A 23,696-nucleotide genomic window follows, 5' to 3' on the forward strand; every position below is an offset into this window, starting at 1 on the left:
CTAAGTTGAGTTTTTTAATGGATTTTTGGCTGTTGGTTATTATGTTAACACATCATCATGGCTTCAAGGGAAAATATTTTTATTTTATTTATTCATTAAATAAAGACTCAAATGTATATTTAAATATCAGGCAGTTCAATTGGAGGATTGATGCTATATATATTTGACCTTTTCCAGTAAATCAATCAGTTGCAGTGCAAAAAGAATCCACTTGTCTTTCATTGGAAGCTGGTCTGGCCAAAATCATCCCTAAGATGCTCGGAGAGGGAAAGTGTCTGTATATTGTGTGCTTTACGTCTTATGTTCATGTGATTGTTTTTATATGGTGCTTTGAAATGTCAAGTATCTTCTGCTGCTATCAAATTTCCACACAGGGAACGATAAATGTATCTGTCCAACACCCGTCTGCGGCAGTTAAACATGTTTTAGTCATTTTTAAACATCTACAATATGTTTGATCTTCTTTTTTTTTTTTTTAAGTGTTCTCCAGTGCTTCACATTTTGTCTGTCATACTCTGTTGTTTCATCTCACCGACCTGTCTACTCTCTGTGCTTTCAGATCTATACTGCACTCTCGAAGTAGACTCATTTGGATACTTTGTCAGCAAGGCCAAGACCCGAGTCTTCAGGGACACCACAGAGCCTCAGTGGAACGAAGTCAGTCGCAAAGACATCTTTTTTTCTTTTCTTATTTTTTTTAACTGTGCTGTTTTCATCTTCATTGTTCTCCTTGTTTACATCCGTGTCACTGCACAGGAGTTTGAGATTGAGTTGGAGGGCTCCCAGTACCTTCGGATCCTGTGCTACGAGAAGTGTTACGACAAAAGCATGCTGAACAAAGACGACAATGAGATTGTGGACAAGATTATGGGCAAAGGGCAAGTCCAGGTAGGAGACCGGCTGTAAAATAGACCATGCACAAAGAGAGACGTCTGTGTCCTCTTGGGGGGAGATTTTCCACCATATGACTCATTTTAATTAGCTGTCTAGCTTCTGCACACAATTGTATGGTTTGTAGTGGTTACCTCTAATGATGCTGGTTGGATTAATAGTGTGAAGGAGAGTTTATTTAAGGGGGGTTCCCCCTGTCTTATTGTGAGAAACGTCTCCATAAAACTCCCTTTCAGTCTCGTTAACTAGATACGGCCTCCACAGTGGAATCTGCGGTTTCTTGGTATTGAGGCGAAATGCCGTTCTCCACTCGCTGTTTAGTTTTTGCTGAAAAGCCTACAGAGGTGTCACATTTCCATTTTTTCCAGAACGTCTTCAAAAAAATCTATTTGGTCAAGTGAAGCTTGACTCCTGTCAGTTTTCTGCAAATTGCAGCTGTTGTAGTTTCCTCCTCTGCTGCCCTGTAATCGATCAAACTTCACATTATGAAAGTGGGTCAACTCGGAGGGCTTTTAAACGCCGTTATCTTCAATTCATGCCCTCATGTTTCTCTCAAGTGGCGGGTGTCTATGCCAGAGGTGAGTTTATGGCAGGTTATTTATAATCCTGCTTTTGACTCTGGAGTAAGCAGGTAAAGTTTTGTTTGTGGCTGCTGCATGCAGCATAATACTCTTAGTTGATGCAAAGCATCTGTTACAAGTTGCATCAGGAATAAACAGGAATACAAATCCTCCCTCCTCTGATATCAGGAAAGTGGGACACACATCAGTCACGTTTGTAAAGTTGGATTTTTAGGGGAGGAATGTGTCTCAAAAATATCTTATAAATCTTATGTGAATGAGCGGATATGTTTCTCCTCAGACCCAAGTTCCCGCAGTCTCTTAAAGGGGCTTTGAAGTTTGTTGTTTGTTACAGCATTTCCTGTTTGTCACTAGATCTTTCCAGTCTTTTCTCTTTCATTTTGATGCTTTACGTCCTTCAGTGTTGGCTTTGAAAGCAAAACACCCTGCCTGAAATGGCATCTTTTTGTGCCTTATCGACAGCTTCAATATCAGGCAGTGAGTAGTTAAACTTTTAAGACTGAGATTTTAGTGCTGGTTTAACAGACAATGGGATACAATAGAAGCTACATCAGCTCATTAGTTCTGCAACATTGTGACTTAACTATGAAAACCTGAGGCGGATGCTGCTGCTGAAACGTTACTGGGAACATCGATTTCAAGCCAACATCAGGCAGAACCCTCCCCTCTCCCCCCGCAGAAAACAAACAAATACACCACATGCTTTTGCTGGGGGGGTGGGGGGGGGGGGGTGGAGGTTTAGTAAGGCGGATAGAATGGCATGTTCTGTCCCAGACGCGTGGGGGGTGGGAATACTGTGAATATGTTATACATAGTAGGTTTGTGGGTGAACCTGTCAACAGTGCATCCACTGAATGCAAAGGCCCTGATCCTGAGCACAACACTGCTGCTTAAGTCTCTGAATGAAACAACATATGTGTCCTAAAACAGGAGAATTTATGGTCTTACTGCTTATTAGTTGGTTTCTTGTCATTCTTTAAATGTTCATGAATGCTTCAGACATGGTGGCACTTGTGTTAGACTCTGATATCATATGTTTATTACAGCCATGAAGGAGTCCTGCAGAGCCCACAGAGAGCAGGACCTGAGCTGTTTGCTTTCCTGAAGCTGGGTTGAGAAGGAGCCTTCAGTGTTTTGCTTTGCTCTCTGGAGACCCTGTGATTTATTTAAAAAGCTTGTGGAATACTGACTGACCGTAAAAGGGCATATCGAGAGGGAAGTTTTTTTTTCTTTCTTCTTTTTTTTAAATCCGCTGTGGTTACTTTGTTGAGAAAGTCGATCGCCTCTATCGTCAGAAGATCGTGGTACGATTCGAGCCAGAGATTTTGTTATGATAGTACCAAGAAAGCATTTTTTGATACAGACTTGTAAGGAGGTGCATAATGTGGGATTTCCGCCAGTGTACACGCACACGTTAACTGTGGGAATTAAGGTGACTTGATTGAATTGCTTTATTTCCATTTGGGCTGACATCCCCTCCAACCAATGGCACTTAGTTTTAAAAGCTCCAATACATGGATGTTTTTGAAATTATAAACTTTTCAGGGTCAGATTTTTCTTTTTTCTGATTTTTGCTAGTGTGATTCAGCCAAAGTAAAACAGGACACCAACTCCTGCACTGGTTAAGAGTGCAGACACTCGCTTGGCCTCTAAACCATCCTCTACCTCATGCACTGTGCAAGTTTGCCCTTTATGTGTCAGCTGTAACTTGCAATACTCGTCTTCAGAGGGCCACTTATGTAACCGGGTAGGCTGAGCGGCAGAAACGCATCATATCGCCCTGCTTCACCAGTCCTTTCATCTGATAACACTTGTGCAGCCCATCTCAGCCTCCTCTGGGCTCACCTTGTTTGGGTTTAATTACTTGGCTTATCTGAGGAGGAATTTGTCACCAGCTCCCAGCTCCATATGACTACATTAGTCGGTCTCCATTTCCCACCTATCAGGGCTTTAATTGAGGAAATGGGATCCTACTGCAGGTATTGTGCTTCCCAAGACTCTAGTTGGACATCTTCAATCATTTTGCACAAGCACAAGTTTTCAAAGATGAGTTGAAAACAACAGGAAGTTGGTTATTTGAGGCCTGAAGTTACTTTAAAATGCTGATTTCTGTGAGGCTTCCTTCACAATCACATTAGCATGCTGACATGATGACAGTTTTATTGGATTAAATGGGACTTACACCTACTATCAATACTTTGATGCAAATTAGCATCGCAAGTCACAGGATTTTCTCAAGTCTGTGTCACATTTTTAAAAATATCAAACCGAGGTTGATGTTGTTTCGAGTCTGTCACTAAAGCGATCCCATCCAACACCATGTGGTGCTGCACTGAACCGCCTCCTCCTCAGTGTTCTTTCTATAGAGGAGCTTCGTGTTCTCTCAAGAGTCATGTAACAGCTCTAATAATCTCCTCACTACTTCAGCCCTCTCCCTCCCCACTTGTTCCCATCATCCCTTCAGCACCGCACAACGCTGGGGGTTGTTGTTATTGGTTTGAGCGCGTGGCAGCCCCTCATCTCGACACAGACGACGCGGAGTGCGGCGTTGTCAAGCCGCGAAAAGCAATAACCTGATAGTTTTGAGCAGTCTCCCGGAGATAATGGGAGCCAGAGAAGTTGGGCATTAGGTACAGAAGGAGAGCAGTGATGATGTTGTTTGTTCCCGGCAGCTCTCGCCTCCCTCTCCGAAGCCGTGGAGCCGGACAGGGGTGCACACACATTAGGCCGGCATTACTGTAAAGCTCCGGGTGCAAAGGGGTTGTAAAGTTTGAGGTGAGCATCCACGTGCACTCAAGTTCCCACTTAGGAGCCTGAGGTCTTTCATCACGATGAAGCATTAGATGCAAAGGTTGAGGGGTTTATTGGTCAAAGTGCCATTGTTTGGGATAGTAGCCGGCTGATCGTAGCAGTAAAACTTCTAGACCGGTGGAAATGTGCCAGTGTAGAAAGCTCAGGCCCCGAGCTCTGATCTCATCTCTCAAGTACTGCGTCAAACTTGATGCCAACATAAAGCTCTCATTAGAATGAAATACAGCCTGGTGAGTGTATTTAGAAGTATGCACACTATGATGTAAACAGTGAAGCAAGCGTAGGGAGATTTTTCCATTTTTCATTTCTTATTATTATGGGGGGTAAATTCTACATTCTGGTGCTGCTTAGCATGTTATTAACACTCCCAGGAATAAAATTAGGTTCTCCTTTTATTTGTTTTTTATGGGAATTGGGCCTCGGACTCTTCTAGGCTTTTTTTCTCCTAGAATGCATGTTTTTTCCAACACATCTTCCCTCTGGGCGATGCAAGGTGGCGGAATTTCATGCAATGTTAGTTTTTAACTCAAAGCTCAGTGGTTTTAATGAAGGTGTGTGTTTCCATGTGTCAGTGTGTAGATATTAATATTAATTAGTGTCTAATAGATGGTGTCATCTATTTTATTGTTGTGCCCTGTCCTTTAGGGCTGCGATTTGTCATGTTTCCACCATGCACACAGCCCCTGTGGCTATACACATCCACACACACACTGCTGTCATCAACGCTAACAGATGGGACTCCACTGTGTGTGTTCAGCCCCCCTGGGGGGAAAACCACAGACTCACATACACACACACAGCTGGGTGACAGGCTAATACATTGTAAACGATATCAATAACTTCAGCCGGCTACATTACCTGACATTTATTAGCTTATACCTCCTTTGTCTGGCCTGGTGTTGTATGTTGGGATGGGGAGTGTGGATGTTCACTGCTTAACAAAGATTGTCCCAGTGCTCATTTGCTCTCTTACTCCTAAGCCTACTTATTTTATTATGTTTCTTCCCTTTGCAGTTTTTAAGCCATGTTTTTTAATGAGTCTCATATCTCATGGTCTCTGTGTTTGAGCATATGGCACTTTTTTTTATTGATGGGCCCCAATTAAGCCGACTTCCTCATCAGACGATCCTTGATCAGTGGAGCTGATAGCAGCTTTTTGATGGATTTTTATTTTTTCCCTGTCATCTTTCCACAAAGAAGCCCTCACTTAGACAGCCTTTGTTCCCTCTTAAAACATTCACTCCCTGCCACTTGGGATATGCATGCCCTAAATAACTACACGCACTCTCAGATCATGCGAATGTGCAGATACCCCCGTTTTTTCCCTATCTATCTTCTCTCTGGGAGTAGAATAGGAAAAACCCCAGACCTGCCAAATTTAGTTTGAGTGTATGTTACAAAAAAATGGTCACATTTGATCACCGTTTTTCATCAAGCTTGATGCTTTTGTTGGGTTTTTCTTGGACGGTCTAGACTTGAAAGAAAAGCAAAAATAAGGATTGTAACGCTGGACTGCTCTCATGCAAACCGAAGGCCGAGATGTCCTTAAGTATTAATGGCATGATGCTAATCGTGTAGTAGCCTTCCATTCAGTTTGTAAGTCGCTAAATAATATCTGAGATTGTTTCCAGTCTAATGCCAGGCCTAGAAAAGAATGTGTCAGGAGGACACTTGTTTAAATAACAGTGACGTCTGGATTTAAAAGCTAGGATGGCGACATTTGAAGCACTCAAGTTTAAGATCGACAATCTAGTGGGTGACAAGCCCCATCTTTTATCTACAGTTATATGCTGTGGTCTTTACACTGCTTAGAAAATGCAAAGAGGTTATGGCTGCACATGCTGATACTTAACAGATATAATGTCGTTTGTTGTGTTATTACAGTCCTAGTTTAGCATACCAAAGTACCATTAACTGATTAGCAGTGAAAACAAAGTACAGATGAGGCTAAAGTCTTTTTAATTTGGATAATGGAGCTGGACAATTTGAGCAACCGCCAAAGTTATTATAATTCATTTTTAGGGGAACATGAATGTGCTTACAAAGTTTTATGGCAGTCCATCTCAGATTTGATTCTGAATCTAGAAAGTTACAAGTAAAGAGATGTCAGAAGAAAAAGCGTCAGCTGCTGCTATCTGCGCTAGTTGTGGGCGTTGGGCAGAGATTTGATTCGGCTAGAAAAGAAAGTAAACGGTGATCCATGTGAAGCAGAAGGGCTACCGGATGGATAAGGACAGTGGAAGAATAAAGCGAGAATGTGAAAAGGCCACTTAAAGGCCAGAGGATCTCTTTGGGACCCCTTCACATTGCTCTCTTCCACATTTGTACCTTTCTTTTTTTTTCCCCCTTGCTAAAAAGTACAAATGCACTGCTTTCCAATGAACCGCCGAAATGTCGAGGGCAAGCTAGTTCAGTAATTGTTCCTCATTATAACATTACATAATCCTTCAGGAAAGAATTAGGCATTGACAACAGATGTCTGATTTCCTACCATGAAAACATGCATATGTAGAACATGTGGTAAAGGCGGTCGGAGGGAAACAGAAGAGAATGACATGGAGCAAAAGAATAGGAATGAGAGTCCCAGATGGTGGCCAATTATGTGATGCTGGGAGTTAAAGTGAGAACAAAGGATCTCATCACAGCCTGAGAAATGAAATGCTCTCCAGAGAGGAACCGTGAATTTCTCTGTGCAGTTGCTACCACCCTTTTGTCTCATAAAAGAGTTCAGGGTTCAGGAATAATTGGTAACAGTCTAAAGGGGCTTTCAGATAATACAAAGAGTGTCATGTTTGAACACTCAAACATGAGAGGCCACGAACGCTGCATCGCCAGAAAATCATGATCGGGATGAGAGCCTCTTGTCCAACCTCAAGAGCCTGGGGTTTTTTTTTGTCTTTTCTTTTTTCTTTTTAGCAAATCATGATCAGTTGTTGTAGCTGTTGATCAAACTTCCCTGTGTTGTTCTCATTGTTTCTGCTGCCAAGTAACATCGTGGCCTGAGACATGAAGAGAATAACACTGCAGATGGAGGCAAGAACAGAAAGAGAAGTAAGAAGTGGTCATTAGTAATGACAAGTAGACTTCTAGTTAACACCCCAGCCTCTCATTGTCTTTGTTACGCTGCTGTGTTTCCGACAGCCAGCTCTTATCCAGCCACTGCTACCAAGCCAGTAAATGCTGACAAAAGAGATTTTGTAGTCCATATCAGAGTAATTTCATTTAAAACCTCTGTTCCCCCGATTTGTTTTTGTATTCTAGGACTTTCTAGTTCAGGCCTCAGGTTACTGATATCTCACATACACACATCTCCTGGCTGTTCTCGAGCTGTGGAATTATACACAGCAGATGACATTGGGGTGGGGGCTCGGGGCAGCGAATCACCTCAGTCCTCTCATCACGTCCCCGCCTGACTCTCTGAGGGATAAAGCCCATTTCATGCTTGACTCTGCCTGCCAGCACATTGTGAGGCCCAGCCCTGTGTACAGTTCTGGGCTTTTCTCATCTCTGTTTATGTGTGTTTAAAATCAAGTGGCAAAACTCTAAAGTACTTAGTTGCAAAGGAGGTATTTGGGTAGCATGATGCATGTGAGCTACAGAGACTAAACGTGACTTTAAACACGGTGGTGGTAAATCAAAAATTCTGCTCAATTTTTTTTGTGTGTTCTGTTAAAACCAGACAGTGATTTTCCATAATCTTTATTTCTATCCTACACGAAACAGCTGTTGGCTGCATTCTTGTAATCAGTGCACCAGTATGAGAATTGATTTCCTCATCTAAATCTCTACAACAAAGTGAAAAAGGATTTTTCTGCCCTTCTTCATTGTCCCCCTTTGTCCTTGGCTGACTGATGAGCCAGCTTTACAGAGACACCCCACAGTGTCTCTCTGCCTTCGTTCTTAATCAGATTTCACATCTCTGACAGAAACAAGTCTCTGAACACCAGCTGCAACTCTTTTTTTTTTTTTTTTGGTTTGTTTGTTAAATCCCCCAAACCCCAGTGAGACCAAGATACTTTCTCCCTTTCCCTCTTGTTGTTGTTGGCAGTCTTCTGACAAGCATTAAAGTAAATGAGCCTCAGCTACACGCTGTGTCCCAGCTAGGAGAGCCTATTCTGGCTTTCAAGTGGTCAGCCGAGGGACCCGAGCTGTTCTTACAGCGGTAAAATGTGTGGCTGGCAGTTGCTCTGGGCTGATTGTGAACCCCATGTTACCCTGGGAAAGATGGCTGATCAGTTCGGACAGTTATGAAGCTGTAGCTTGAACAAGACTCTGCATTGTTCAAATGCCCTCCTCTTTTGTTTGTTTAGACCTGATGATTGTGCAGGAACTTGAATAATTTCCACATGTCCACAACTGGAGACTGATGCTTGAGCAAGAATTTACCCACAGTGGTTCTGCACTTCATTACAGAGAATGGGTGATGCCCACTGTATGAGGTCTGGTTTCTTCTAAGAGATTCTAAGTACTGGTCTCCATCAGAAATGAATATGTGGAGTTATAAATATTGCCAGAAAGCTTTTTGGATTATACTTTGTGCATGTTTCTGTGCTTTTATGAGATACTACAGAGGTCAGTGTTGGACATCAGGCTGTATATTTACAGCTTTGCCCCAGGCAGCTTTTAAAGAACCAGGAGATACTTTTACTGCAGTGTGATCTCCCTGTTCACCACTCTTCCCCGGGACTTTGTTACTGCTTTGCAGTGTTTCACTAAACGTTTCCCCAGCATCCCTAAGAATCTGTTAGGTAGTATAGTGTGTCAGTGAGGTTTTGGATGTCCCTGTTTTCCATTCTGGAACACTGCTGGGAGCTGAAGGTAGTACAAAACCTCCCTGATCAACAGTTCGTGCAGTTCATGCATAGGGAGCACAATACTATGTGATATTTGAGCAAACTGAGGAGGCATTTCCCAAGAAGCTGTGAGAAAATCACAAACATGACCATCATGCTCATTAGAGCAGGGCGAGATGACCAAAAATATTTATCACGATATAGATTTGAAAATTTGCGATAATGATATAGCTGACGACATAATTGACACTAGACAAAATACTTTACAACTCCACAATTTTATTAGTGCAAAAAGAAAAAATCAATGTATTTTCACTTAAACAAGCAGCTGTTTTTTTTTATCTGCATTAAAGTTATATAAAAATTTAACAGTGCAAATGTAAATTCCTTGCTGACAGTTTAACCAAAAGGCATTTCCAGTGGAAATTGGCCGACATATCCTCAGCATAACCATGTATAATATCCACAAAACTTAAAAAGAGGTTACACACACGCAATACGGTAATATTATGTTGAAGCACAGTACGTATCACTCCGCGAGGCGCCTGCCTACGATAGCCGTAATGCTCCGACAATCCATCAAGCGCTGCGGCTTCGTAGCTTAGCAAAGTCGTACTAAAACATTTCACAGATTTTCGAGCGCCGTGTACATAAAATCGTTTCGAGGTCAGTAAACACAACCAGAATTCAAACATAAGGCACACGGGATTATGAGGGGCACTGTTGATTTTCAGAAAAATCAAAGGATTGATTTTAAGTGTGCCGTATTTCCAAACAACACGGTAATAACGACGGCCCGCTAGCATGCGCTACCAAAAATAGTGCTTTGTTGTGTATCTGATGGACGAAAGCTAAACCAGTTCCACACCACTGAAGTTGCAGCATTTTTACAAACCAGTTCTGGTTCATCCGTTTCATTCAACGATCTGCTTTAGTTCTTGTCATTCTCCGTCGCCGCCGTGCCTTTTTGGCTATGTGCGTATGAAAACAAAGTCACTGCGCATGCACGTTTTACCCATATTCTATCACGATATTTCATTTTCTTGTCGTTGCCCAACATTATACCGGTATTACCGTGAACGGTATGATATGGCCCAGCCCTAATGCTCATGAGAGATTTTGATGGTGTCTGTCTGTATTTTCCTCTTACAAATTTCCACCAATTTTTTAGCCTTCTTTAAGAACAGTGCAGTTTTCTGTTCTCCTCCCTAAAGGTGCTCCTTGTCCTTAAGTTTCTTAGTCTGTCTGTGCGTATGCCTCTGTAAGCCGTCAGATCACTCTTTATATGCCCCAGCAGCTCTCACACTTTCTCTGTAAGCACGTAAAACCTGAAACGTTCTCATGAAGGTATGCAGTGCTTCTGTTAATCACACTTTTGCTGCTGGATTTCTCGTAATTTCTAAGATGTGATCATACCAGGTTACTCAATTTTACACGTCTCTGGTTGGTGTCTCATTTTTAAAAAGCTTGTGTTTCCTCTGCAGCGTCTGAAGATGAAACAGTAGCTGACTCTTAATCAGTAGCTTGAGGTAATGCAGCTGTTATTTTTGGGTTACTGTGTGCACTTTTTGCATGCTGGAGTGTTACACGGGCATCTGCTGAGCTCTTAGTGATCTAAGTTTGTTCCTGAGCCTCCAGTCACAAACACGTACACTGAATATGCCTGTGAGACTGAGGGGAGAGCGAGTGGACATGAAATCTTCTGGCTGTTACTGCATTCTTTCAAGGCTTCTAGTGAGGTTTAAAGTGAACGTCAGCCCTTTTAAAATAGCACTTTTGTATAACACATCTGTAGCTTTATGCAAGCTTTGACTTTTGACCCCGAACGGAGGCATAATCTGATGCACAGTGGTGACGATATTTTTTTACGATGTCTGGTTTATGGCTGAACATAGCTTAAGAAAACAAATGGCTCCAAATAGTATTAAGAGCTTGACTACTGATTAAACTTCAGAAGGAAAAACAGATTTAAGGATTTAGTTTTCGTGTCTTTGATTAAAAACATTTTTCTATGGTTGCTGTTTAAGAATGTAGCTGTTGTAAAATGTGGATTTCTACATGCTTTTTACTCATAAGGTGTTTGACGCTGCGGTTAGCGGCCACAGCCCAAACCTTTGTGCTTTTGTATGTATACTTTTCTTCTTCTTTTTTTTTCCTTTTCCCCCTTTTTGCATTTCAGCATGTCCTGATGACCTTTCCATATTGCTTCCACTCCAGTAATCAGAGGGGGACAAGCTTTCTCCATGTACATGCATGGGAAAATGTGCAGTTAAAGAGTGTAGTGCTCAGACGGCTTCTCCGCCACCTGAAGGATCAAATTTTGATAACTTTGATTATTGCAGCGGCTCTGATTTTCTGTTGAGTCCTTGATCTCTCGTGACATTATGCTCCTCATATAGCTCGACTGTAAGCAGTGCCAGGCGTTTGATCCTGCTTTATGACTTCCTGTCCCAAGGCGAAGGAGGGAAGCTTCCCTTTTCCTCTGCTGTCCACATGAACCCCAGTGCTCCTGTACTAAGCACAGAATCCCTCATTAAATTTTTCCCATTTTTTAACAAATATGATGCATCCTACTCCGTCCTTTATTTGTTTTTATTTAAAAAATATTAGACTTTTTAAAATCAGACTTTGTGGTGTTATTGTTTTAGAGTCTGTAATCACAGCTAATGATGCTGTTCCCTTCCAATTTCTACTGTACTGAGCTGCAGCCAGCTGACAGCTGGACACTCCACAGCAGGTGCTTAGCTTCTTGCTTGGCAGATATCCTCGCTCCGTAATGAGTTAAAACTATGTAAATATATATTGATAACGGTTAAACTGACGTTTTGTTTGACCCTTCCACAGCCATAAAAACGTAAACTCTTTTTATGGGTTTCCTGACCTGAGATCTCGATGCCACAAATTAGGCTAAAAGTGATGTAATTGTTTTCACATGGAAGAAGCGTCTCCCCTCCAGACCTCCCTGTGAGGATGTTTTGGACTTCTCAGCTGTGTAAATGATGAGGCCATTACTGTTAGCTATCTAATGTTGAGCTGACACCACATGTAACACATCAGTGGTTGAAGTAAAAGTTAAAGTGTCACTAAACTGTACCCACTAACATGCACCAGTTTGGCTCTATGATAGACTGACAGCATGTCCATAATGGACATAGAGACAGAGCACCTTTAATAACCTTGGAGAATGGGACTCTTCTCTTCAGCTCCCAGTTTCTCTGCGTTGCTTTGCTTGCAGCAGCCTGTTGCATAACCAGCGTGTCATGTTGAATTCAGCCGAGCAATCTTTTTAAAAAGCGTCCCTGGCACAATCAGAAAATGTTTTGATCCGACGGAGGTTCTGGCTCTAGAGTGTACCTGTTTCCTCCGTTAGTCCTGCTTTCAAAGAGCGAGTGGGCGTTTATGAGGGAGGGGATCTCAAGAGTCTGTTTCACAGTCACAAATTGTTTGAATTATGTAATGTGTGTTGTATAATAGCCAGGAGAGGTGTTTGTGTGTGTGTGTGTTCTAAGAGCTGTGGAGGAGTTGTTTGGGTTGATTACATCTCTGCCTACTTGTATCTCGTTCTCTCCGCCCAGCAAACCTGACAGTGTTTCAGTCAGGCAGCGTGAAGGAGGCAGATCAGCTCTGGTTAAAGAGAAGGCACCACACTCCAGCCTCCCTGTTTATGCCACTGGCTGCTTTATGTCAATCATTAGTAGAAAGCACTCTTTCTTTAGTTTCTGCTTTGTCTTGTTTATCTACGATTAGGAAGGAGAAAAAAGCCTGAGGATCAAAGCAGAGAGAGAGATTTGGAGAACAGTTTTCTGCATCAGAGACGACGCTTTAAGTCCGATGTCTGATTTTCTGAACACAAAGGCCGGTCATCATTGCAACAAAGCCACTGGGAGCTTAAGCTGGTGGCTTCTCTGTTGATTAACTAATTGATTTATCACTACGAGTTAATGGCTTTTCTTGAAACTGATTTTTTTTTTTTAACGCTGCTTATCGAGAATTGAAAGTGGGAAAGCGATGATGGATGTGTCTGTTACAGGAGAGCTGACCTGCTTTTCCTGGAACTAAAACATCAGAGCTTACAAAACTGATCTTTTCGTGATGGGGACTTTGTGTTCTTCATTAAGGTGTGCTCTCAGTTGTTGGCCTGCTTTTGCACCACCTCGGCCTCATTTGTTCTGATAATGATTATGAGAAATTGCAGGCCAGGCCTTTATCATAATTACAGTGCTTAATTTAGCATTTTTTGGAGACTAAGTGGCTTTTGCCCCAGTCTATTAGTACGTACTGTATAGCTCTAATGTGCATATCAAAAGAGGTACAAATAAAAAGCCACATAGAAACACTATGTTAATGGAGCTAATGCCTGCTCATGTGGACTTCTTTAAAATCACAAAATAATTGTTTAAAAAAGTGCTGAGAAACTTTGCTGGTAAGTAAATTTCTCATAAATGCTGTGTGGGAGTGGGAAGTGTTACAAACGTAGAAAACGGTGACTCTGTGAGAGTTTATGAAAAATGAATGTAGTAGTAATGTTGCATCAGCAGAGAGGTGATATGCACGTGCACACATGCTGCTCAGCAGAAGATGTAGGTGTTCTGTTTGACCATGAGAGACTGAAAGCATGAGCCGGGCTGTCTGCCGTCTGCATAGCATCAAACCTCTCCTCCTCTTCATTATTGATCAGACCTCTTAGAAACGCAGCAGGCTAACTCGTGCGTATTGTTTAAATCAGCGGTCCCCAACCCCCGGGCCTCGGGCCGGTACCGGTCCGTGAGTCGTTTGGTACCGGGCTCAGGTGTGAAATGTATGGTTTTCAGGGTTTTTATCGGTTTTCAGCGTTATTTTGTTATCGTTTTTATCGTTAACTCGGTTTTCCTGGGTCTTTTCACGTGTGTTATGAATAAATCTTCTTTTTTTCGGTACCGGTACTAGTTTTATTTTGTTGTATTTATCTGCGACACCTTAAAGGCCGGTCCGTGAAAATATTGTCGGACATAAACCGGTCCGTGGCGCAAAAAAGGTTGGGGACCGCTGGTTTTTAAACCAGCGGTCCCCAACCTTTAGCACTTTCTTATCCACCCTCTGCCCAAAACAATCATGTTTTCCTTTAAAAAACTAAGAAATCTCAGTTCTGCTATACTTTCTGATACTGTCGTCTCTTCCTCTCTGTAATTCCCACCAGCTTCCTGCCCCGGCCGTGTAATCTTTCCAGGTGGCTGCTTCCATTCAGCCACGGTTATACACTTAAGCGTGAATTATTGAAGCAGGTCAGCAGCACCGTTCTGTGAGGCTGCGCTCTCTTCATCCTGAAACTGGGTCACAATGTTCAGATGTAACACAGCCTTGTCCCCAGACTAGCAGAGATCACAACACTGAGATCACAGCCTCAGCATAGTGGGTGCCCATCCACATCCCAGCAAAGGGCAGGTTGGCTCACATGATGAAATCACACCCAACACCAGGCTCTATATCGGGAATAGTTACCAAAACAGGGGGAATGTGTCATCCTCCACTGGCTGTACATCTTAGCAAAGTGCAGTTTTAAAGATCAAGCTTATTCCAGGTGTGACAGACACTCAGACGGGTGGATGATCTCCATCCTGCAAAATGTGGACATGTTAAGGATGTGCAAAGACTTCTTATCACAACGTCCTCACCTGCTTACCGCAAAAGTAAGAAAATAGACCCAGACCCCTCGGGTTATGTGGTCCCCTGATGTTATGGTGCTTTAGTAGTTAGGAACTGTTCCACAAAGTTCTTTTCTGGGTTTAAAAAATATATATAAATCTGCCTTGTGCAGCTTTGACTTTATTTTATGTTTATTTCAGGCAAACGCAAAGCTCTGCTCAGACTTAATGCAGTCATTTCTTTCTAGAGACAGTAGGAGGGGAATCAGTTGTAATTAAAGAAAAAGTTCACTGTGTTGTTTTGCTGTAATTATCTCCACCAAAGAGGATTTGCTGTTTGCCTTTTTGAGGAAAAATGATTATCTTGTGTTTGATGAACAAATACACTCTGAGCCAGGGAACAGCACAGTTTACTCTTAGAGTTGATTTTGCATCTGATGTTCTGCCTTTAGCTTTTTTTTTTCAGGTGGATGTATGTAACACAAAGAGTTTGAGGTATTGCAACATCTTTACTGTTTCATTCCTGTCATTGGTGGACGTCGGAGTGACTCGGATCATGTGAAACCATAATGAAGAATTATGGACACAGACATTAGGATAAATAAAGAGACAAGCATTAAACAGAGAGAAATTATATATATATATATATATATATATATATATATATATATATATATATATATATATATATATATATATATATATATATATATATATATATATATATATATATATATATATATATATATATATATAATTACATGGATTTTACTAATTAGTAAAATCCATGAAGAACTGCGTGTATACAAGGTGTGATCTCATTGTTTAGTCGGAGGCTTGTGATGCAGAGTGCAGCATTACTGCTTCACCATTTGTTCTTGCATCACCCTTCTTCTCAACCTGTTTTCCTTGCTCTCCTTCACTTTGTTTCTGTGTCCTTACCGTTGTGCATCTATACGTGTGCTGATCACACTTCACTGTACTCTTCGGCTAGATGTACCACAATCTATTAATACGTACACCCTGAATATGCTGACTCTGAAAGAGCACAAAAACACGCTTTACCTCTCTTCAGCCACGCCCAAAGACACACACAGATTCAAGCTAAGCCTTTTCTTCGCTCACTCCTTTTCCTTCCCTCCTCTGTCTCCTTCACCACTTTTGTTCCAAAGTGCTTAATAAGTGATGGAGCGGTTAATCGGAGGATGCCCCCAATGGCTCAGATGAAAGACATGCAGGAATAATCTGCAGTGCACCCTAAGGCTGTGATTTCCCACCGAGCCAAACCTCCTCCCGCCTTTGCGCTCTCATCTTAGCACTCTCACTCTTAACCTCGAAACCTCATACCCCATTTTCCCATCTTCCTCCATAAGAGAGCAGGAGAGATCAAAGAGGTGGAGCAGATCATCCTGTAAACATACTTGCAGACCCATCGAATTAACCCTGATTGAATTATCCGCTCGCAGTGTGGTTTCTAGCTATCGCAGCCACCCGGCCACTGATGTCAGCCGGTCGCTGGCCTAAGAAAGATGCACGTGATTGATATTCCCAAACAATCACCTTTGTTCCACTGTCAGCTGCTTTGGGGATCAACCGAGGTGTGGCCAAAATATGGATGTACACATACGCACATTCTCAGATGCCAGCTTTCTGTGTATCCTGCTCTTGCTGTGTTTGCAGGCTGGAACAAACAACAAACCTGTGCGTGTGTCCATTGTGATAGCCAAAATGGAAAACTATAAAGGTTAATGGCCTGCCTGCACTTTGGTGAAGGTGTTTTTTTTTTGTTTTTGATTTTGTTTTTGTGAAAGCACTAAAATAGTGAATGTCCTAAAAAAAACTTACCAAAAAAACATGAAATGAATGAAAATACGAACTCCACTAAACCTTTGAAAATGTTAAAAAATACAATACAGCTTTAACTGTAAGTCCAAATCTCTGTTAGCTGTACAACTGTGTAGCAAAATTCCCCAGATTTTATTAAAAGGGTCGACTGACATTGGAAGAGATTTGAGCTTCTTATTTGGTAATTAATTATTTATGTATAACTCCCCTACTTTTAGTGTTTATTGGAAGCTGAGGTAATTTTCTCCTGCTTTAGTTACTGTTCATACATGAAAGTGAAACTTTCTTTTTGTCTTTTTTTTTTTTTTTAACTTTATTTAATAGGATAGTTTAAAGTATAAACAGAGGGCAGGAGGTGGTTTTTGTGGTGTCTAGGGTGGACTACACCCAGACCCCTGTAGTAGCTTTTGGCAGCCAGCTCAGCCAGGTCTTCTTATTCACTTTAAAGCCAAAAGCAAACTGCTCCACATCTCTAATAGAAAATAGTGATTTTTCTTCAGAAGGAGCTCCTGCTGGAATTTAAAGGTAGATTGTTGCAGCAGCTGTAGCTGTTTTGTAGACTTCAGCAGGAGCTTATTACACACAGCACACACTAAACCCGCTAAAACAGCAGACTGACAGACTGACCACCCCGCGTTCATTAGGCAGGCATGGATTCAGAGCTGCTCCATATTCATGTCAGAGCGGCTCAGCCCTGCAATTGATCATTAATTTGTCTCTGGCTCCTGAAGGTGTGTGTGATTGGCAGAAGTTTGCTGAAGGCCGCAGCACTAGAGGCCCTAGAATCGCACAGTCAACAGAATCGCAGTGCTTGTCAGGCAGCAACTACACAACTAGGTGGAGTTCGTAAACGAGGGCCTCCTTCAGCAGCCCCCCTCCCTCGTCTGTTCATGTGGAGCAGCTTTACGAGGGGCCGTGCCACCCGGCGCATCTATAATTAAGAGCCAGGGCCGGCCATGATGTCAGAGCACAAGCACTCGGGACTCAACCTTCTGCTTTTTCACCTTTTCATGTGGTGGCCAAATGGTATTAAATTAAGATCATTTTAAATAAAAGCGTGTGCTGAACCTCTGACTGAGTGCCAGCAGTGTTATTATATATCTCAGTTAAATCATAAAAACAACAATTTGTGGGTGTTAGATGGACGGAGAGAGTAAAAGAAGGCAAACATATCCCCCACAGTCACCTCACATAAAAAACACATTTATTTTAGCATTGAGACTTTTGCTAATTACTCATGTCTTTTCTTTCATGTACTTTTACATTTTCTACTCTTCTCACAAGAATTCTTAATCTTATCTCCTCGTTGGGCGCCCTCCTCCTCCTCTTCCTCCCCTGCATGCATCTTTCGTCTTTTTATCATTCCCATGTTTCCTAAGCTCAAAGCCCCACACAATTCATCATCTCATACAGTTAATTTATCTCTACAGTACGTATCTATCTATGCAAGGTCCTGTTTTTTTTGTGTGTGTGTGTGTGTTTTTTAAGGAAAATTGGGAGCCATTATTCCACTGTTCTTACTCACAGCAAAACCGAGCAATAAAACCACAGAAACGAATAGTTTTGCTTTTGACATGATTGAGAAAAATATTATTCTGGTACATCGACAGCCTGTTATTATTTTTGCATTTAAATGCCACGTATGGAGTCGGTTTGAGTTTTGGAGGGAATTGAGGCAGTCTGTGTGCAGAACTGCTTGGCGTTTTTGATGTGTGCTGAGTTGTGTAAACCCACAGGTATTCTGCGCTAACATGTCTGCATATAGTGTGCAGGCATAAATAACTTATGAGCCAACACAAGAGAGTGCAACACTGGCAACTCTGTGTGCTTGTGTGAACTCGCTGCATGAATGTATTTGACGTGATGGGCTGTGAAGCAGTCGACATAGGTTGCATGAACACCTGCTGTTACTCTACTCCTCTGCTGTCAGTATCTTTTGACTTTGGGGCTTTTTGACACTTCAAAGAGAAGCCAAAGGTCAAAATTTTGCAAAGTGAAGATGAGACATGACTGGAAAGCAGATAGCGCTATCCATAAAGTGTGAAACGTTTCCTGAACAGCATCGTCTAAGTGACAGCTACAAGCTGGATGATGATCACACTAATTAATATCACAACACATGAAGCTAAATTTTGCTAGCAGGCATAAACTGTAGTTTTATGGTACCAAGAGAGAAAATAAGGCTTATTTGAGCCTGTTATACTAATTTCTGTCACCATATTATTTATCATTAAACTGTGATCACTGTAGGAGCTAAATAGTTTTCGCTCCTGTCTCTTTAAGAGCCCCTCCCTGAAAGCCAGCTTCCTTCTAATTGGCTGCCCCTCTCTTACTGTGATTATACTCTGCAGACATGGACACAGACCATTAATAGACCATTAATCTGCTCTTACCCCCCCCCCCCCCCCCCCCCCCCCAAAAAAAAAAAAAATACATCACAAAAAAAAAAACCTAAAGCAAAATTTTAATCGTGGATTAAAACTAACCTTTCCTCGTATTTGGTTATTTTTAAGCTTGAATGAGATCTGGAATCTGAGATTGGACAACATGAACCTTCTCAATAACATAGTTTGCAGCAGGCTTCATTTATGAACATCTGTTTGCTTTTATTGTTAATGCTTCATGTTTTGTGACTGTAAGCCAGTAAAAGTATGCAATCAGGTGTCCTCATGTTCCTCCCCATTTTCTTAAAAAGGTACAGTATTTCCTATCATCGGACCGCACATTCTGAACATTATTAATACTAGTCTTTTGTCTGGTCAAGTACCTAGGGAATTTAAGCATGCAGTCATACATCCTTCACTTAAGAAGAACTTAGACAGTTCAGTCATATCAAATTTTAGACCCATCTCTAAGCTTCCCTTTCTTAGTAAGATTCTGGAAAGGGTTGTTTATACTCAGTTGATGGAATGACTCTAAATTGTCAGAAATCTTTCAGTCCGGCTTTAAGCCATTCCACAGTACGGAGACAGCCCTCGTAAAAGTTATGAATGACATCCTGATAGCGACAGACCGTGGTAAATATGCAGTGCTGGTCTTGTTGGACATGACCGCTGCATTTGACACTGTGGATCACGATTTGCTCATCTCCCGCTTACAGCACTGTGTGGGAATTTCTGGTTCGGCACTTGTGTGGTTAAAGTCCTATCTCTTAAATAGGACCTTTTGTGTTAAGTTGGGGTCGGCTTCATCCTCTGTGGCCCCTCTGCTTTGGGGTGTGCCACAGGGATCTATTCTTGGGCCGTTATTGTTTTCACTGTACCTTTTGCCTCTTGGCGCGATTTTCCGAAAACATAAAGTGCCATTCCATCTATATGCAGATGACTGCCAGCTCTACTTACCTTTTAGTCATTCTGATAGTCTCCCAAGTCGACCTCTGCTTGACTGCCTTACTGCTGTCAAAGCATGGATGGCAAAAAACTTTTTAAATTTTAATGATCAGAAGACAGAAGCGATTTTATTTGGCCCAAATCGTTTTTCTCATACTCCAGATGTTGATCTTGCAGCTTTGACTTCCCAACTAAAGAGTTCGATCACAAATCTCGGAGTTAAAATTGATTCTGCACTTACCTTTGATGACCATGTAAATGGGGTAGTAAAATCAGTATTCTGTCACCTCAGACGTTTAACGAAGGTTAAGCCCTTTCTTTCCAAGCGTGACTTGGAAAGTGTTATTCATGCCTTTATTACCTCACGTTTAGATTATTGCAATTCTCTTTTAATAGGGGTTGGGCAGGGCACTTTATCATGCTTGCAATTAGTGCAACATGCTGCGGCATGATTTTTAACTGACAGAAGGAAATTTGATCACATCACTCGATTTTGGCCTCTTTACACTGGCTTCCAATTGAATTTAGGACCCGTTTTGAAGTCCTTTTATTGGTTTTTAAATCTCTAAATGGTCTGGCAACTGTTTATTTGTCTGACTTGTTGAAGCCCCACGTCCCCACTCGTTCCTTTCGGTCAGCTGAGCAGTTGCTGCTTTCGGTCCCAAAGTCATGGCTGAAACTTAGAGGAGACCGAGCGTTCTCTGTTGCAGCGCCGATGCTTTGGAATAACCTTCCTCTCCATGTTAGACAGGCTACATCAGTGCCAGTTTTTAAGTCTTTATTAAAAATTTATTTTTATTCTCTGGCTTTTAACTCTGTGGGTAACTGACTTTTTTTTTAAAAAATTTATTGCTATGTCTGGTTTTATTACTATGTGCATATTAGTATTGTACAGCACTTTGGTCTACCAGGTGTGTTTTTAAAGTGCTATATAAATAAATGATGATGATGTTGCGTTTCAATTGGAAATGAGAGGAATTAGTTTTTTTGTCTTATCCTGTACTGAAGTGGGACGGCTAAAGACGCACTTGACTGATCTTGCGAGCGAAGATTGCTGCTGCTCGGCCTGTGAAAGCAGCTCTGGGGGGATTTTCCAAAGTGTGAAAAGCTTTCTTGGCTTGAGCTTGAAACTTGAAGCTTTCCCCATGAACCAGACTGCAGGTGTATGATCTGAAAGTAGTAAGAATCCGAGCCACGAGGTTCTAATGAAAGATTTAGAATTGTTTCAATGACGATGTGAAATCATTTTAGGACTAGACTGCAGACGCTCAGGGTATCTTGGCCTCTGCTGCTTGTACTAATCTTGAAGCTCCCATCACATATGATGACACTTGCTGATTGTAGTTTATTTTTCTGCTTGTTTTAGTCTTTATTTTCTCTTCTGGATGCTGTGATAGCAGAAATCAATCAAACAAGCTACAGTTCGATGTACGATTCTTTCAGTGCGTTGCCCAAAAAATTTCCTGTCGCCCTGTGGGGGTTTTTTTTTTCCTCCCATTTTAAAAACATGGTTTTCCCAGACATTCCTTCCAAGATATGACGCATAGAGTGTGTATGCTTCATAGTTACGAATTCTGAGAGTTAAAAATAGTCTGTGGCGAGGGTTGACTGAGGTCTCCTCCACCACCACCCCCTCTGTACTACACTTTCGGTCACAAAGTGAGACATGCTGGCCGTCCTGCTCCCACTTTAGTGTTTTATCATTACCACAGAACACATTCTAACCCACATGTTTTTACACTATGGTATCAGGCTGTCTGCTGTTAGCTGAGACGCCTTGTGATGACGGGATGAGTCCAATTTGTTGCTAAAAACTGTGGCGAAAACAGCAAAAAAAAAAAAAATCTGCCGCTTTAGCAGAAGGTAACTAAATTATAATTATTTCATCGCAGATACTGTCTCTGAATCACAAAGACATTTCAGCCCAGTAGACGGTGCGTCTTACCAGTCTGGGGGTTTTAAAATGCAGCCTCATGTCTGTAACCTTTTCCACCAGCAGAACCCCCCCTCCCTAATTCAAATGGGATGGGACACGGTGGATGGAGATGGAGTTTGACAGGCATACACAGGCTCCCTTGCCCCATATCGATCCATTATACAGAGGAATCCTTCTCATAAGAGCAGCCAGCTCCGGCTGTCCTGTTGAATAAACATGGAGATTCGCTGGCCGTGTCTCCCGGGGTGTGAGCGTGCGTGTGGATGTCTTTGAGTGACTTTCCAATGTCAGCATACAGGCACGGTGAAAAGTGTCGAGCATTGTAGTGGAAAAATGACGCACGCATTCGCAGAGAGTAGACGATGGAAATCGGAGAACTGTAAGAATGCGGGAGGAGAAGTCATCTGCAGAGGGAGGCACAGAGAAGAGGGGGAGAGAGCAAAGATATTTCTAGTCAGATTTTAAAAGGATATGACAACATAGGAGCCTTTAGAGCTTCTTAGAGGTCTGCCTGTGTGTTTCAAGTCATGTTTTTGGCGACGCAGGTATTACCTGTCTGTCTTTCATGCTTTCACTGCCTCTTTCTCATCGTCACAGTTCTTTGTTTACTCACTTCCTGAGCATGCTGGCCAACTCTGGGAAAGGTTGACAAGGGGTCAAAGCACTGAACAAAACAGAGTCCAGCATTTAGCCTTTGCTCCTTCTCTCTCTCTCTCTCACCCTCTCTCCCCCCTCATTTCTCATTGACTGTTTATTGTGCCCTCCTCCCCTCCCTTCTCTCTCTTTGGAGGTGTGTCCATCAACATCTGGAGAAGCAGAGCTGCTCACTGACAGCGGGAGCCCATTCACCCCCCATCTCCCTCCCTCTTCTCGCGCTCTCTCTCTTTCTCTCTCGCTCAGTCGCTCTGTATGTGTGCTTGCTGTTGTGGAAGTCAGATCGCACACTGAGGAGATGCTGGCAGCTGACTGTGGAGCGAACTCACAGAGAGGGGCATCAGCGTGGACCTACTATCAGGCTTATCAAGGACACCATGGCAGCATCTTTCTCTACTTCTCCTCCTCCTCATCACTCATTCCTCTTTTGAAGTGAATTTCAGAGTCTTTTTCTGAAACTTGATTGCTGAAGCGACTCACTGATCACTAAGAGCTTCCGTGGGGATCCGTACTCCCATCCTCTTCATCGTCCGCGGTGTTCTTCCTCCACCATCGGTGGGAGAGGAATTCACAGGCTTTGGCATGACGGAGATCTTGGTATCGGATGTAAACTTGAACTCGGTGTGCGAGCGTCTGGAGCAGCACTGCTGCGTGGATCAGAATCAGCACAATCTGTCCAGCCAGCCACAGACCCCTGTGCACAAGAGGCACAGCAACACTGGGGCCAAGCTATGGGGCCGCGTCCGCAGCAAGCTGCTCAGACAAAAGGTTTCTGGTTAACATATGTACACACACACACACACAAGCTGTGGTTTTTGCTCTTTAATCTTTTTTTCATCCTCTATATATCACTGTGTCACTTCCATCTGTTGGTTCTCCCTCTCTTTTATCCTCAGTTCATCCCTTTCTGTGTGCGTGTGCTCTCTTAATGGGTGTCTTTATTTCTGAGTTGACTATTGTTCTGTTCTGAAAGGTCAGATGACTGAATGTAGCTAGTGATGGCAGTGATGGCTAAACTGTGACCCAGAAATAAGGATATGGGTTTATTTCCCTTTTTTACCCTGGTAGAATCTGCATCTCTATTACTAACTTTAATATTTGAGCTTTAAAAAGTATTGAATATTCTTGATTAATCCTGAATTGCACTGGAGTTTGATACAGGATCGGTTACACTCACTTGTGAATAACTTGTGAGAAGATGTTAATATTTGAAAAAATGGTACCGACATGAAACG

The 23,696-nt window shown here is 42.3% G+C and overlaps 1 protein-coding gene across 3 annotated transcripts in view; it reads left to right on the forward strand.

The window, feature by feature from the left end:
- abr (ABR activator of RhoGEF and GTPase) overlaps nucleotides 1–23,696 on the forward strand; it is a 124,075-nt gene that overhangs the window by 87,934 nt on the left and 12,445 nt on the right. For all 3 annotated transcript variants that reach the window (XM_085469842.1, XM_085469843.1, XM_085469844.1), the window contains exons 15-16: nucleotides 560–657; nucleotides 757–888. In XM_085469842.1, coding sequence (XP_085325968.1) covers nucleotides 560–657; nucleotides 757–888 — 230 coding nt within the window. The remainder of the gene's footprint in view (nucleotides 1–559; nucleotides 658–756; nucleotides 889–23,696) is intronic.

Source organism: Copadichromis virginalis, linkage group LG10 (genome assembly GCF_057382275.1).
Source record: "Copadichromis virginalis isolate Kocher_CV1m ecotype Utaka linkage group LG10, C_Virginalis_male_GT1.1, whole genome shotgun sequence".
Classification (NCBI taxonomy): Eukaryota; Metazoa; Chordata; class Actinopteri; order Cichliformes; family Cichlidae; genus Copadichromis; species Copadichromis virginalis.